Here is a 13787-nt window from a genome sequence, read left to right on the forward strand (position 1 = left end):
CAACTGATTTCTGTGCATTGATTTTGTATCCTGCCACATTACTGAATTGCTGTATGAGTTCTAGTAATTTGGGGGTGGAGCCTTTTGGGTTTCCACATAAAGTATCATGTCATCTGCAAAAAGAGAGAAAGTTTAACTTCTTCTTTGCCAGTTTGAATACATTTTATTTCTTTTTGTTGTCTGATTGCTGTTGCTAGGACTTCTAGTACTATGTTGAATAATAGTGATGAGAGCGGGCATCCTTGACATGTTCCTGATCTTAAGGGAAAGGCTCTCAGCTTTTCCCCATTGAGGATGATATTCGCTGTGGGCTTCTCATAGATGGACTTTATGAACTTGAGAAATGTTCCTTCTATCCCTATACTCTGAAGAGTTTTAATCAGGAAAGGATGCTGTATTTTGTCAAATGCTTTTTCTGCATCAATTGAGAGGACCGTATGGTTCTTCTCTCTCCTCTTATTAACGTGTTCTATCACATTGATTGATTTGCGAATGTTGAGCCACCCTTGCATCCCAGGGATAAATCCCACTTGGTCGTGGTGGATGATCCTTTTAATGTATTGTTGGATCCTATTAGCTAGGATTTTGGAATCCATATTCATCAGGGATATTGGTCTGAAATTTTCCTTTTTGATGGGGTCTTTGCCTGGTTTGGGGAATAAAGTAATGTCGGCCTCATAGAATGAGTCTGGAAGCTTTCTGTTTCTATCTTTTGAAACAGCTTCAGGAGAATAGGTATTATTTCTTCTTTGAATGTTTGGTAGAATTTCCCAGGGAATCCATCAGGCCCTGGACTCTTGTTTTTTGGGAGGATTTTGATCACTTCTTCAATCTCATTACTGGTTATTGGCCTATTCAGGTTGGCAATTTCCTCCTGTTTCAGTCTTGGGAGTTTATAGGTTTCCAGGAAGGCATCCATTTCATCCAGGTTGCTCAGCTTATTGGCATATAGTTGTTGATAATAATTTCTAATAATTGTTTCTATTTCTTTGGTGTTAGTCATGATCTCTCCCCTTTCATTCATAATTTTATTAATTTGGGTTCTTTCTCTTTTCTTTTGGGTAAGTCTGGGCAGTAGTTTATTGATCTTATTAATTCTTTCAAAGAACCAGCTTCTAGAGTCATTGATCTGATCTACTGCGTTTCTGGTTTCTAACTCATTGATCTCTGCTCTAATCTTAATTAATAAAAAAAATTTTAGGTCAATAAGTTACTCATATTTTGGTTTAATTTTGCAGAATTGGAAGACTTTTTATTAGAGGTGATTGGTTTGTGTTTATTTTTTCTTGTTTTCTCCCAGGTCTTGCTTTGAACTACATTTTTGAAAATAGCTTTAAACCAGAAGCAGGAGCAAGGACTGGAGTGTCCAAAATTGGCATTTTAATCACAGATGGAAAGTCCCAAGATGATATTATTCCACCATCTAGAAACCTCCGTGAATCTGGTGTAGAACTCTTCGCCATAGGTATGTGTTATCATGGTCCTATTTCAGTAATGGGCACAGACACACAACTACTTAAAACAATATGTAATTGTACATGCAAAGGGCACTTCATTGAAAGCCAGGAGACCTGGAGTGTTTCTAGTCCTGACTCTAGTTGTAGCCAGTCTTGTGACCTGAGCCCAACTTCATTACATTTAAGATGGAAGTGGTGGTAACTTTCATATACCCTATAGTGTGAGGATCTCTGGATGAGATGCCGTCCATAAAATGTGAAAAGCGTAAAGTAGCATGCGAAGATTAGGTACGTGTTTGTTAGCTTTTAATTAGTGAAGACTTTCTCTCTCTCTCTCTTTTTTTTGTAAAGATGTATTTATTTATTCGAGAGAGAGAGAGAGGAGAGAGGGGGGAGGGGCAGAGGGAGAGAGAATCTCAGACTCTCCACTGAGCACAGAGCCCGACTTGGGGCTTGATCTCGCAACCCTGAGATCATGACCCTGAGATCATGACCTGAGCTGAAACCAAGAGTCAGATGCATAACCACTGAGCCACCCAGGCACCCCAGGACTTTCTCTTTAGTATCACTTTATAGCAATCTCTTCTCCAGTAGTATAGGGAGAAACCAGTTCATCATTTCCAAGGAATTCAGGTCCTGCAACTATTTAGAAAGCCTAAAGTTCTAGATATGCAGTATTATTTCTTTGAGATGAACTCTTTATAAGGTACTGTTCTTGTGGAAAAGGATACATGTGGCACACATTCAGAATAACTGCAAAACATTTAGATGATGCAACTTTGCTCTCGATTAAAATATTTACAGTTTCTTTGGCAGCAGGAAAGTCTTTTACTTAGTAGAGGCCAACCAAAACAAAACAGAACAAAACAAAACAAAATCCCCAAACAAGAAACAAGTCATCTGACCCCTTCCTAGATTTTCTACTGGAAATGTGGTTTATAGAGTGTTCCATTCAAGAAGTTTGTGCTTACATGCTCTGTGCCAGGCATTGTGGTGGGTGCTGGGCCACAGAGATAAGGAAAGCAAAATCCTTGCAGAACAAATTCCTTCCAAGTCCTGATGACCTTTTCTTCTCTTTTCCAAGCTGTTTGCAACAAACTATTTAGTTTGGAAAGGTAAGAGAGAGATAATAGAGATTTGGGGCTATCTTCCTTAAAATATACTTTTTGTTGTTTTTACTGGAGTTAGAGGGTTTTTTTTTTCATAGAATATTCTTATATATGAATACAAACTTGCTGGTTTTACTTAAAAGCCATCAAAAGCATTATTGACATTAAGTTCATTGTCTCTTCATGTACTCGGTGCTTTTTGTTCCTGTGGACACAGATCCAGCTGTACATTTTAGAAGCTTTTGTTGAAGTCCATCAGGCAAGAAACATCAGAGAAATTTATCTAATTTTTATTTTTTATTTTACCATCCTTTTGTCCAACAGAGGAAATCTTTTTAGACAATAAACTAATGGGATTAATTTATGTGTTTAATTTCCATTCTGTGGTCTTGCTGATAATGAATGGGTAAGTTTTTAAACAAAACTTTAAGTGAACTCACAGATGTAATTTGGACTTTTTCTCTGGAAATTACCTGGAAATCATTAGTATTTATTATCTTATAACCCCCTAAAGCACATAGTTCAGAGACAACTAACACTGTGTCACTCAATATGTCGAGGGTAGAAGATAAATCAAATGGCACAGCCAGGCATCTGAGAAGTCATTCATGTTGCCCTAGGTAATCTCTCTTCCCTGCTTCCACAGCACCTTTAAAAAAAAATACCTTTAGGTGATTGCAATGACGGATTTATAAAGAAAGGCCCCTTGTTTGCTGAAGCCTGGGGAAGAGAAATCTACCTCCACACCCATAAAACCCAACACTGTGCCTTCCTTTTCTATTTATAGTTTCACTTACTCATTTTAATTTGCGATCTTCTGAGAGGTGGCATGATATAGTGGTTAAGAGCATATGACTTTAGATCTAGACTACTTGGTGGGAATCCCAGCTGTACACTCACTGGTGTGTTTCCTTGAGCAAGTTAATTAACGTTGCTGTGCAACACCTTACAATGAGAGCAACAATAGTACCAAATTCCTAGGGTTGATTGTGGGGATTAAATGTGTTCCTATACATAAAGCACCGCAGTTCCTGGGGCATAGCATGTACACTCTAAGTGTTAGCAACCACTGCTAAGATAGATGGGGAAAGTTGCATGGGAGCTGAGGATTTTCTGTCTCCCTCTGTTCCCTGCTGCATTCCAAACACCCAGCATTGTGCTTGATTTGTAGCAATGGAATTCCACAAAGATTGTGGGAAAAGCAGAGCTTCCCTATTTGCATTAGCAAAATTGCAGTGGTTACTAGTCAACCAGTTGTACTTGAATATGTTAAAATTTTTTTCCCAAGCTGTCTCTTAATGCTATATAATAATACTATAAATAGTAATAACAATACTTCTAAATATATAATTTTTATTCTAACAGTAGCTCTTAATTTAAGTAAACTTATTTTCTAGAAATTGAAACCTAAGGTATTGATAGTTTAGAAGGCTGGTTTAATTACTATTGCTTCTGCACTCTTCATGCAAGACAGACGTTATTATCTTCCTGTTAAGATACACCGAACAAAATTAGGATGTAATCATTTAAAAATTATGCTGAAGGTGATTTTTACAAAACCAATCTAACATGAGATGCACCTCTTTAAAGTAGCAGATGCTTCGATTGCAAGGGGGTTACAGTGGGCTCAGGACAGGCTCACGGAGGTTGGTTTTTCAAATGGGGCACGAATGTCATGACCCTCCCTCTTGTCCTCAATGCAAGGGGTGAAAAACGCAGATGAGAACGAACTGCAGGAGATCGCCTCTGAACCAGACAGCACTCATGTCTACAATGTTGCCGAATTTGACCTGATGCACACAGTTGTGGAGAGCCTGACGAGGACTGTCTGCTCCCGGGTGGAAGAACAGGACAGGGAGATCAAAGGTAAAGTGAGCAACAGAAGGCAGTCATTCTGTTCATGTGGATATTACTCTGCCCAAATGTCTATTGTGGATTATGAAAATTCTTATCATTTTTCATGTTTACTTTCTAAATAGAGCCCTTTATTCCCCTAAGACATGAGTCATGAGAGTAGAAAGGGAATATAGTGACAGCCCACTGAGGGAGGAATAGTTTAACCACTAGATCATTTTCTCCATGGTGTTGCATTTGGACCATCATGAGTGTTTGTTTTTAACTAAACTTTGGATTTTGAGGTAATTGTACATTCATATAAAGTTATAAGAAATAAGATGGAGAGAGATCGTATATACATTACCAAGTTCCCCTTAATGGTGAGATATTCCAGAACTCCAGTACAATATCCCAGGCAGGATACTGGAATTGAGAGCCAAAGTACAGAACACTTCCATCACCACAGAGATCATTCCTGTTGTCCTCTTATGGCCCCATTCACTTATTCCTCCCCACAACGTCTCCCTCACCCCGGACAACCTGTGATCGGTGTTCCATCTCTAAATAGTTTTCATTTTGAAAATATTATGTAAATGGAATTATGCGGTATGTCCTCTTTGGGGACTGACTTTTTATTCAGGATAATTTCCTGACAATTCATCCTACTTGTTGCATTTATCAGTAGCTCTTTCCTTTTTACTGCTCTGTCATATTCCATGATATGGACGAACCACAGTCTGCTTAACTGTGGACACTTTGAAAGTAGATCAGAGAAAGGCAATTATCATATGATTTCACTCATATTGGAATTTCAGAAACAAACAGAGGAACATAGGGGAAGGAAGACAATTATCATGATTTCACTCATATTGGAATTTCAGAAACAAAACAGAGGAACATAGGGGAAGGAAGGGAAAAATAAAAATAAGATGAAACCAGAGAGGGAGACAAAGCATGAGAGACTCTTAACCATAGGAAACAAACTGAGGGTCCCTGGAGGGGTGGGGGTGGGGGGAAGTGGTAACTGGGTGACGGGCATGAAGGAGGGCACATGATGGAATGAACACTGGGTGTTACACGCAACTGATGAATCCCTAAATTCTTCCTCTGAAACTAATAATACAGTATATGTGAATTAATTGAATTAAAATAAAATAAAATTATAAAAAAAGAGAAAGGAAGACATCTGAGTTGTTTTCATTTTGGGCTGTTACGAATAAATCTGCTATGAATGTTCACATACAGGTTCTTGTGTGAATATAAGTTTTCATTTCGCTGGGATAATGCCAGGAGTGCACAATTGCTGTATCATATTGTAGCAGCATGTTTAATTTAGCTTAGTGTTAGTTAGGAAACTGCCACACTGTTTTCCAGGGAGGCTGCAGCATTCTACACTCCCACCAGCAATATATGAGTGATTCTGTTTCTGTGCATGGTCACCATGGTCACCAATATTTGTTGTTGTTACTATATTTTATTTTAGGCATTCTGATATGTGTGTAGTGGTATCTCATTGTGGCTTTAATGTGATGGTTAATGAAATTGGATCTTTTTTGCGTGCTTATTTTACATCTGTATTTGCTCTTAGGCTGTTCATATCTTTTGCCAATTTTTAATTAGACGAATGTGTGTGTGTGTTTAGTTTTTATCTGTTAAGTTTTGACAATTCTTCATTTATATTCTAGATACTAATCCTTTGTTAGACCTTTTTACAAGGTCTTTTGCAGAACAAAAGTTTTAAATTTTGATTAGGTCCAATTTATCAATTTATCAATTTTGCATTTTATGGTTATTGCTTTTGGTATCTAGTCTAAGTAAGTACTCTTTGGCTGTAAATGCTAAAAATTTTCTTTTGTATTTTTATTCTAAAAGTTTTATGTTTTACATTTAAGTCCATGATCCAGGTTAAAATTTTGTAGAAGATTTGAAGTTTAGATCAAGGCTTTTGGGTTTTTTTGCCTATCAACGTACAATTCTCACGCACTATTTCCTGAAAATGCTCTATTTCTGCCATTGAATTGCTTGGCACCTTTGTCAAGGATCAGTCGGGCAAATTTGTGTGAGTTTATATCTGAACTCTCTATTCTTTTCTATTGGGTCTATGAGTCTAACCCTCTTCCAGTATCCTACAAGCTTAATTTCCTATAGCTATATAAGTCTTGAGATTGGATGGACTGAATTCTCCCACTTGATTATTCTGTTTGAAAATTGCTTTCACTATTTTACTTCCTTTACCTTTCCATATAAATATTAGAGAAATCTTTATTCTACAAAAATCTTGTTGGGATTTTGTTAGGAATTGCATTAAATCAATACTCAATTATCAAATATTAACATGGGAAGAACTGACATCCTTACTGTGTGGATTCTTCCAGTCCTTGAACATGGTAAATTCCTCCATTTGTTTAGATATCCTTTGATTTCTTCATCAGCATTTTGTAGTTTTCAGGATACAAGTTCTATACAGGTTTTGTTCTGTTTACATCTCTGTATTTAATTTTATTTGGGGGAATTTTAGTTATATTTTATTTTTTATTTTGGTGTCCATATGTTCATTGTGAGTATATACAGATACAATTATATTTTTGTATGTTTATTTTGTGTCCTATGACCTTATTATTTGAATTTGCTAATTCTAGGATTTTTTGCCTTTAGATTTTCAGGGATTTTTCTATGTAGGTGATAAATCGTATACTGTGCAAATAGGGATAGTTTTATTTCTTTGCTTTTGATCTCTGTGCATTTTATTTTCTTGCCTTGTTTCACTGGCTAAAATTTCCTGTACTGTGTTGAATAAGAGTGATGAGAGTGAACATCCTTGCCTTATTCCCCATCTTAGGGTGAGACTTTCTATTTTTCATGGAAATGGTTCATTCCATAGAATTTGTAGAATATATGTGTGGAAAGTTATTCATAGTATTGTTCCCTTATTATTCATTTGATGTCTGTAGGGTCTGTAGTGATAGTCTCTGGCTTTTTTCCCCAATATTGGTAATTATTATCTTCTCTCTCTCTCTTTTTTTTCTTTCTCAGCCTTGCTAGAGGTTTGTTCTTAAAACAAAACAAAACAAACAAACAAACAAAAAACCTTTTCAAAGAACTGGCTCTTGGTTTCAGTGATTTTCTCTATTTTTCCTCTGTTTTTAATTTCATTCATTTCTGCTCTTATTTTTCTTATTTTGTTTCTTTTACTGGTTTTGAGTTTATCTTGCTCATACTTTTCTAGATTGTTGAGATGAGAACTTGGATTACTGATTTGCAATGTTCCCTCTTTTTCTAATTACTTAAATGCTATAATTTTCCTTCTCAGCACTGCTTTAGCTGTGCTCTACAAATTTTGATATGTTGTATTTTCACTTTTATTCATTTCAAAGTGTTTTTTGATTTTCTTTGACCTGTTCTCTTTGACTCATTGATTATTTAGAAGTGGTTGTTTATAATTTCAAAGTGTTTGGGTGTTTTTCTGTTACCTTTCTGCAAGTGGTTTCTAGTTTGATTTCACTGTCATTAGAGAACACACTCTGTGTGATTTTTATTGTTTTAAATTTTCTGAGGTTTGTTTTCTGGCCTAGGATATGGTCTATCTTGCTACATACATGCCCTGTGGGTGCTTGAAAAGGATGTGTATTCTGCTATTGTCATGTGCAATATTCTGTAAGTTTGACTGGATCCCGTTGGTTGATGGTCTTGTTGAGTTCTGTATCCTTGCTAATTTTTCTGTCCAGTCATCTTATCAATAAATTCTGGATTCTTTAGTTCCCTGTCTAGGACATATGAGGTGAAAGGAAAACTCAGGGGATTCACCACTGTATCATTCTTCAGGTCCTGCAATTCCTCCACCATATACCTTCTTCTCTCTTTCAGTGTCTTCTTATGCTTGTCTTTTTTTTTTTTTCTTTTTAAGATTTTATTTATTTGCGAGAGAGAGAATGAGAGACAGAGAGCATGAGAGGGAGGAGGGTCAGAGGGAGAAGCAGACCCCCCGCTGAGCAGGGAGCCCAATGCGGGACTCGATCCCGGGACTCCAGGATCATGACCTGAGCCGAAGGCAGTCGCTTAACCAACTGAGCCACCCAGGCGCCCTTATGCTTGTCTTAATACATAGTTTCCAGAATTTTTAATTGTACTTAGCAGAAATAATTGGGGAAAGTACATCAATTCTATCTTCCTGGAAGCACAACCATCATGTATTTTTTTAACCTTTGTCCCTCATGATATCATTGGTCTGCAGGTTATATCTGGTTTACAGGGATGTGATCTGGGAAGAGGGTAATATCAAGATCTTCCTTTGAGAATTTGGTTTTATTTCCTGCCTTCATTGTATCCAGGGTGTGGAATGATTCTATTTGGCTACATCTCTTCCATCATTTTCTCTGGACCAGATCTCTTGGGACTAGGTTTGACAGCCAAGCAGTAGTTTCTTGAATACATTTCTCTGAGCTTTAAATGTGACTACTTTAAAGACCAATTTTTCCCACAAAAAAACTCTACCTGTGTTTGTTGATAGAGCATATAATATAGTCCCTGGCCATAAGTTAAGTGCTCAGTAACTATGTTTTTTTCTCATTAATATGGTTATTAAGGTTGCTTTGGATAAGTCCCTAGAGGATAAGAAATACTAAAGTTCTAGGACTTTGAACTTTACATGTCCCAAATCTTTTATAGAGTCATTTGTCTTAATATGTATATAACATACACAAAGTGCTTACATAGTGTCTAGCTTATAGTGAGCATTCAGTATATGTTATTTGCCTTTTCTTCTCTTTTTACTTTTAGATACTGGCCATTTGTTGAATTGAAGTCTTCTGTAAAGAGACTGTACCCCCTGATGCTTAAAAACACAGGCTCTTATATCAAAAACTCAAGTATCAATCTCAGCTCTGATACTTACTAAGTGTGAGACTTGGTCAAGTTGTTTAGCTTCATTGTGCCTTGGTTTTCTCACCTACAAAATGGGAACAATAATAGTAACTACTGAGAATTAAGATAATACTTCTAAAGAGCTCAGGAGAGTACCTTTAGATACACACGTGCTCAATCAATGTTGTGTTTCTGTTTTTGTTTTTTTTAATTATTCTATAGCAATGTGTTTAAGAGAGTTTTTTGGAGTCAAGGACTCTCTTATTTAAGTTTGTATCCTCAGAACCTAACATAGTGGTTGGTATGTAATAGGCACTTAAATGTTTCAGTGAACAAATATAGGAATGAATAATTGAATCAATTTGTCAAGAGATGAAATCTTAGAGGTAGCACAAAACCAATAGTCATTTCTGACTATTGGAGTTTCACAGGCTTATGAGAAGTAATTTTGGGAACGAGGTTCACTTAATGTATTTCTATACTTTAGCCTCAGCTCTTGCCACCATTGGGCCGCCTACAGAGCTGATTACTTCTGAAGTCACTGCCAGAAGCTTTATGGTTAACTGGACTCATGCCCCAGGAAAAGTGGAAAAATACAGAGTCGTGTATTATCCTGCCAGGGGTGGAAAACCAGAGGAGGTAATAAGGAGACGATATTTTCAAACTATTATTTTCACTCTTTCAAGTCTTCCACGGTAGTGAGGACAAGACAGAAATGCATGTATAAGGAGATTATTCTGTCACAAACATTTAAAATTCGTTGGACTGAAATATATTTCCAAGTGTCTACTTTATTCTCCCATCTCTCAGGTTATGGCATTCATACTTTCTCCTCCCATCTCTATCCAATAACCCTCAGAATGAGTCATGTGTTCATTTCTAACACAACTTATTTTGACTTTTTTCCTTTTTAAAATTATTAAGTTCTAAAGCAGAAGGAATCAGTAGTTCATTATATGGCCAGAACCCCTTTTTCCTATTCATGTAGTCTTTCTACTTTGGGAGTGGTCTGAATTGTCTGCCTTATTGAAGACTGTGTGTTCCAAATTATGTGGTCATATAGTCCTCTAAGGTTTGAGATTTCTGGGACATTGGTGGACATTAGTGCAACTGAGAAGCCATAATAAAGCATCTGTGGCTGGGCTTTTTCATGGTTTGGCCATCACAGGAGAGAACGTGTATTGAGAGATGATTGATTGGATTTTTCCCATTTCCTACCTTTGACATAGCAATCACAGGGAATATGTTAAAATGTGATGAAATCTCCCCCCCCCCCGCCTTTTTTTTTTGAAGTGCAAACCTTTTGTTGTTCCAACCTTTGGTTGACCTCAGCATGTTTTCTTCCGTATTATGGCAAGATTTTTAATTTTTTTTAAGTGTTCAAGAAGTAGAGCAGGGAAATTTAAATCATCTGTGCTGAAAAAGAAGTCAGAGTGCTTCCAATACTTCTATCTTTTTCATGACTAATAAGTCTGTTAAATGCTTCCCAAAACTCCATGGAAAAATATCACATGTCAATTTTAAGTGCAGGTGGTTAAGATAACAATTAGCCTGGGAAAGACACTCTCCATCAGATATAACTTAATAAGGGACTTTTGGACATATTTCATAAAAGGTGCATCAATTCCCAGAGGAATTCAAGGAGAACTGACTGCCGCAGTGGAAAAGACGATGTGGCACAAATAAGAAAATATTGAATGATGTGTTCTTGCTAGAGATATTTTGCTCTTTGGTTTCAATTCTGCATGTCAGATATTCCATACTCTCATTCCTTGAACTGTTCTTTAATCAGGTGGTGGTGGATGGAAGTGTGTCTTCCACGGTGTTGAAAGGCTTAATGTCTTTAACTGAATATCAGATAGCAGTCTTCGCAATATATGCTCACACGGCCAGTGAAGGCTTACGGGGAACCGAAACCACACGTATGTATTGAGTTCTACCCCGTGTCTGACCTTGTACAGCATTGCTTAGGTGGCCTTTCTTAAGTTGGAATTCTGCTCAGGTTGTATTGATGGCCATCCTGAATCCAATTCCTAGGCAATGGTTGTGGTGCTCTATGTGATATGGGTCCATGTTGTAGTTGCAGTTTGCAAGTGCTGCATATTCAGAGGGATATTATAGACCTCTGCTTTGATAAGGAGAGAGCAACCTTGGTGATGAAGGACACAAAATATATGTACTCACTTAATAAGCAAGTATTTAGTGAATGTGTATTATGAACTAATTTAACTACCGACTCATTCATGTCTCCTCATTGTGTCTGCGTGGATGGGTATATATTCATTCACATATTTGTTCATCCAGCCACATGTTCTGTCATTTACTAAGTGACCCAATGACTGTGTTTAATAGCTGCCTCATGGCAGACGCTTGGCAAGGGCCATAAAACAGTGGTCAGAATAGTCTCCTTGCTCTTGACTGGCTCCCAGAGAAACGTGCCCATCACTGTAGTGGGATATAAGAAACTAGAAGATGTTGTTCCTGCTTTTAAACATTCACTATGTTTGCCCTCCTGGAAGGGGTTGGCATAATTGTGTGAACATATTTAAGGATGAATATTATTTGAAAAGTAAACTATGTTTACTTAGTAGATAGTAACACCTAGATACTTTGAAATAGACAAGCATACTGATAAATGGCTGAACATTAATAAAAAAAATCTCTTGCAGTTGCTTTACCCATGGTTTCTGATCTTGAACTATATGATGTAACCGAGACCAGTCTGAGGGCAAAATGGAATGCAGTGCCTGGAGCATCGGGATACCTGATTCTCTATGCTCCTCTCACGGAGGGTCTGGCTGGGGATGAAAAAGAGGTAACCACCTGCTGCCTACTAGAGTCCTAGAATCTTTGACTTCCTGAAAATGGCTTTTTTTAATTCTAAAAGTTAAATGTATAAAATTCAGAAAATTTACATTAGTTAAAAGGGGAAAATCACTTGTAATCCCCCCACCTAGAAATAGCTATTGTTAATATTTGCTTAAGTCCTTTTTAATGCATTTTTTTAAACACAGAAAATGGAAATGGTTTTGTAGTCTCCTGTTTTTATTTTGTTTATTGTGAATATCTTTTCATACCACTAAATAATATTTTATATGGTTGTTTTAAATGGTGCTATAGTATTACATTGTTTTTTTGTATCAGGACATGTTTAATAAATTACACGTTATTGGGCATTTAGATAATGTGTTGAATAAATATGCTTTTGTGATCATTCTTAACATATAACTTTGCAAGGTTGTCAGATTATTTCCTTAGGATAAATTCCTAGAAATGGAGTTTATCTTTTCCAAAGGGCATGCAAAGGCTTATGCTAAGTATTAGCAAATGATTCTAGAGAAATTTGTTATAATTTATATTGATGTATGCAATTCACAGATGGTTGTTTCCCCATATGTACACTGACTTAGAAAGTTTTTTTCCTAATTTGAGAAGTAGAAAAATGGATTAGCATGGATTTTTTTTTGCATTTTTTCCATCTTAAATGATGAATCTTTGACTTTCAAATGATTTATTTTAGGCTTTGTTTTTAATTTATAAGGAATGATTACTATAATATAGATATTCAAGGAATGATGAGGAAATATCTGTAACACTTGGGAGTGTTTGACTAGGCAGATAGAGTGGTCAAGGGGGAGTTCAGAACTCAAATCTTTACTATTGTCTAAACATTGTCTTTAACATTGCTTCTGGTGACAGAAATGTTTAGGGCCAAAAATATGGTGAATCTGAGTGTCAGGAACAGAGCATTGGTGACATGTTTTTGTTTGTTTGTTTTGTTTTCGCCTAATGTTTAGAAAGCTTTAGTTCATTTGGATTTAATGTTGATCTGAATTATTTTGGCAGAAGGGAGACAAAAAAATGAAGCTAGAAAGATGATCAGCTTCACCAAGAAGGAAAAAAATAAGAAAGAAAGTAATACCAGTTCACACCCAGCAGATCAGCAGTTTTTAAACTTTAGTAATAACTGCATATTAGTGAGCATATGGGAAACAGAATTATTCATGTAAATTGGTATGTAAATTGGTACAGCTGCCTTGGAGAATAATTTGAAAGATATCATCAAGTTGAAGATATATATAACCTTTTAAGGAATATATCATAAGGAAACCTCCTGCAAGGCTTTTTGGGATGCAAGCATTTGTTCAAAACACAGTGTTGCAAACGATTGACATGTTCATCAATAGAGGGATGGAAAATAGCAGAATATTTACACAAAAGAATTCCATAAAGGAATTAATAATGTCATCTCTGTCCCTGCCCATCAACATGGATACACCTTGAAACAGAAATATTGACAGAAAAAAAAGTTGCAAAAAATTATGTTGATATGATTCCCTTTATGTACATTGTTAAACATACAGAACTGTATGTTATTTACAGATATATACATAGTAGAAGTAAATAACTGGATCAGTAAGGGACACCTCAACATTAGGGTAGAGATAGGGAACAGAAAGAATGAGAAAGAACTTCTGTTTTATCTGAATATGTTAGCTCTTAAAAATAAGATCAGAAGACATTG

General features: G+C 36.4%; 1 protein-coding gene across 4 annotated transcripts in view; it reads left to right on the plus strand.

Annotated features, from left to right (window-relative positions):
* Positions 1-13787, plus strand: part of COL14A1 (collagen type XIV alpha 1 chain) — a 207315-nt gene that overhangs the window by 58641 nt on the left and 134887 nt on the right. For 3 of the 4 annotated variants that reach the window (XM_081816457.1, XM_081816455.1, XM_081816456.1), the window contains exons 8-12: positions 1301-1465; positions 4271-4432; positions 9750-9901; positions 11055-11184; positions 11932-12077. In XM_081816457.1, coding sequence (XP_081672583.1) covers positions 1301-1465; positions 4271-4432; positions 9750-9901; positions 11055-11184; positions 11932-12077 — 755 coding nt within the window. The remainder of the gene's footprint in view (positions 1-1300; positions 1466-4270; positions 4433-9749; positions 9902-11054; positions 11185-11931; positions 12078-13787) is intronic. The other variant, XM_081816459.1, reaches the window with a different exon arrangement.

The sequence above is a fragment of the Leptonychotes weddellii genome, chromosome 4 (genome assembly GCF_054177405.1).
Source record: "Leptonychotes weddellii isolate Sample4059 chromosome 4, ASM5417740v2, whole genome shotgun sequence".
NCBI classification, from domain to species: Eukaryota; Metazoa; Chordata; class Mammalia; order Carnivora; family Phocidae; genus Leptonychotes; species Leptonychotes weddellii.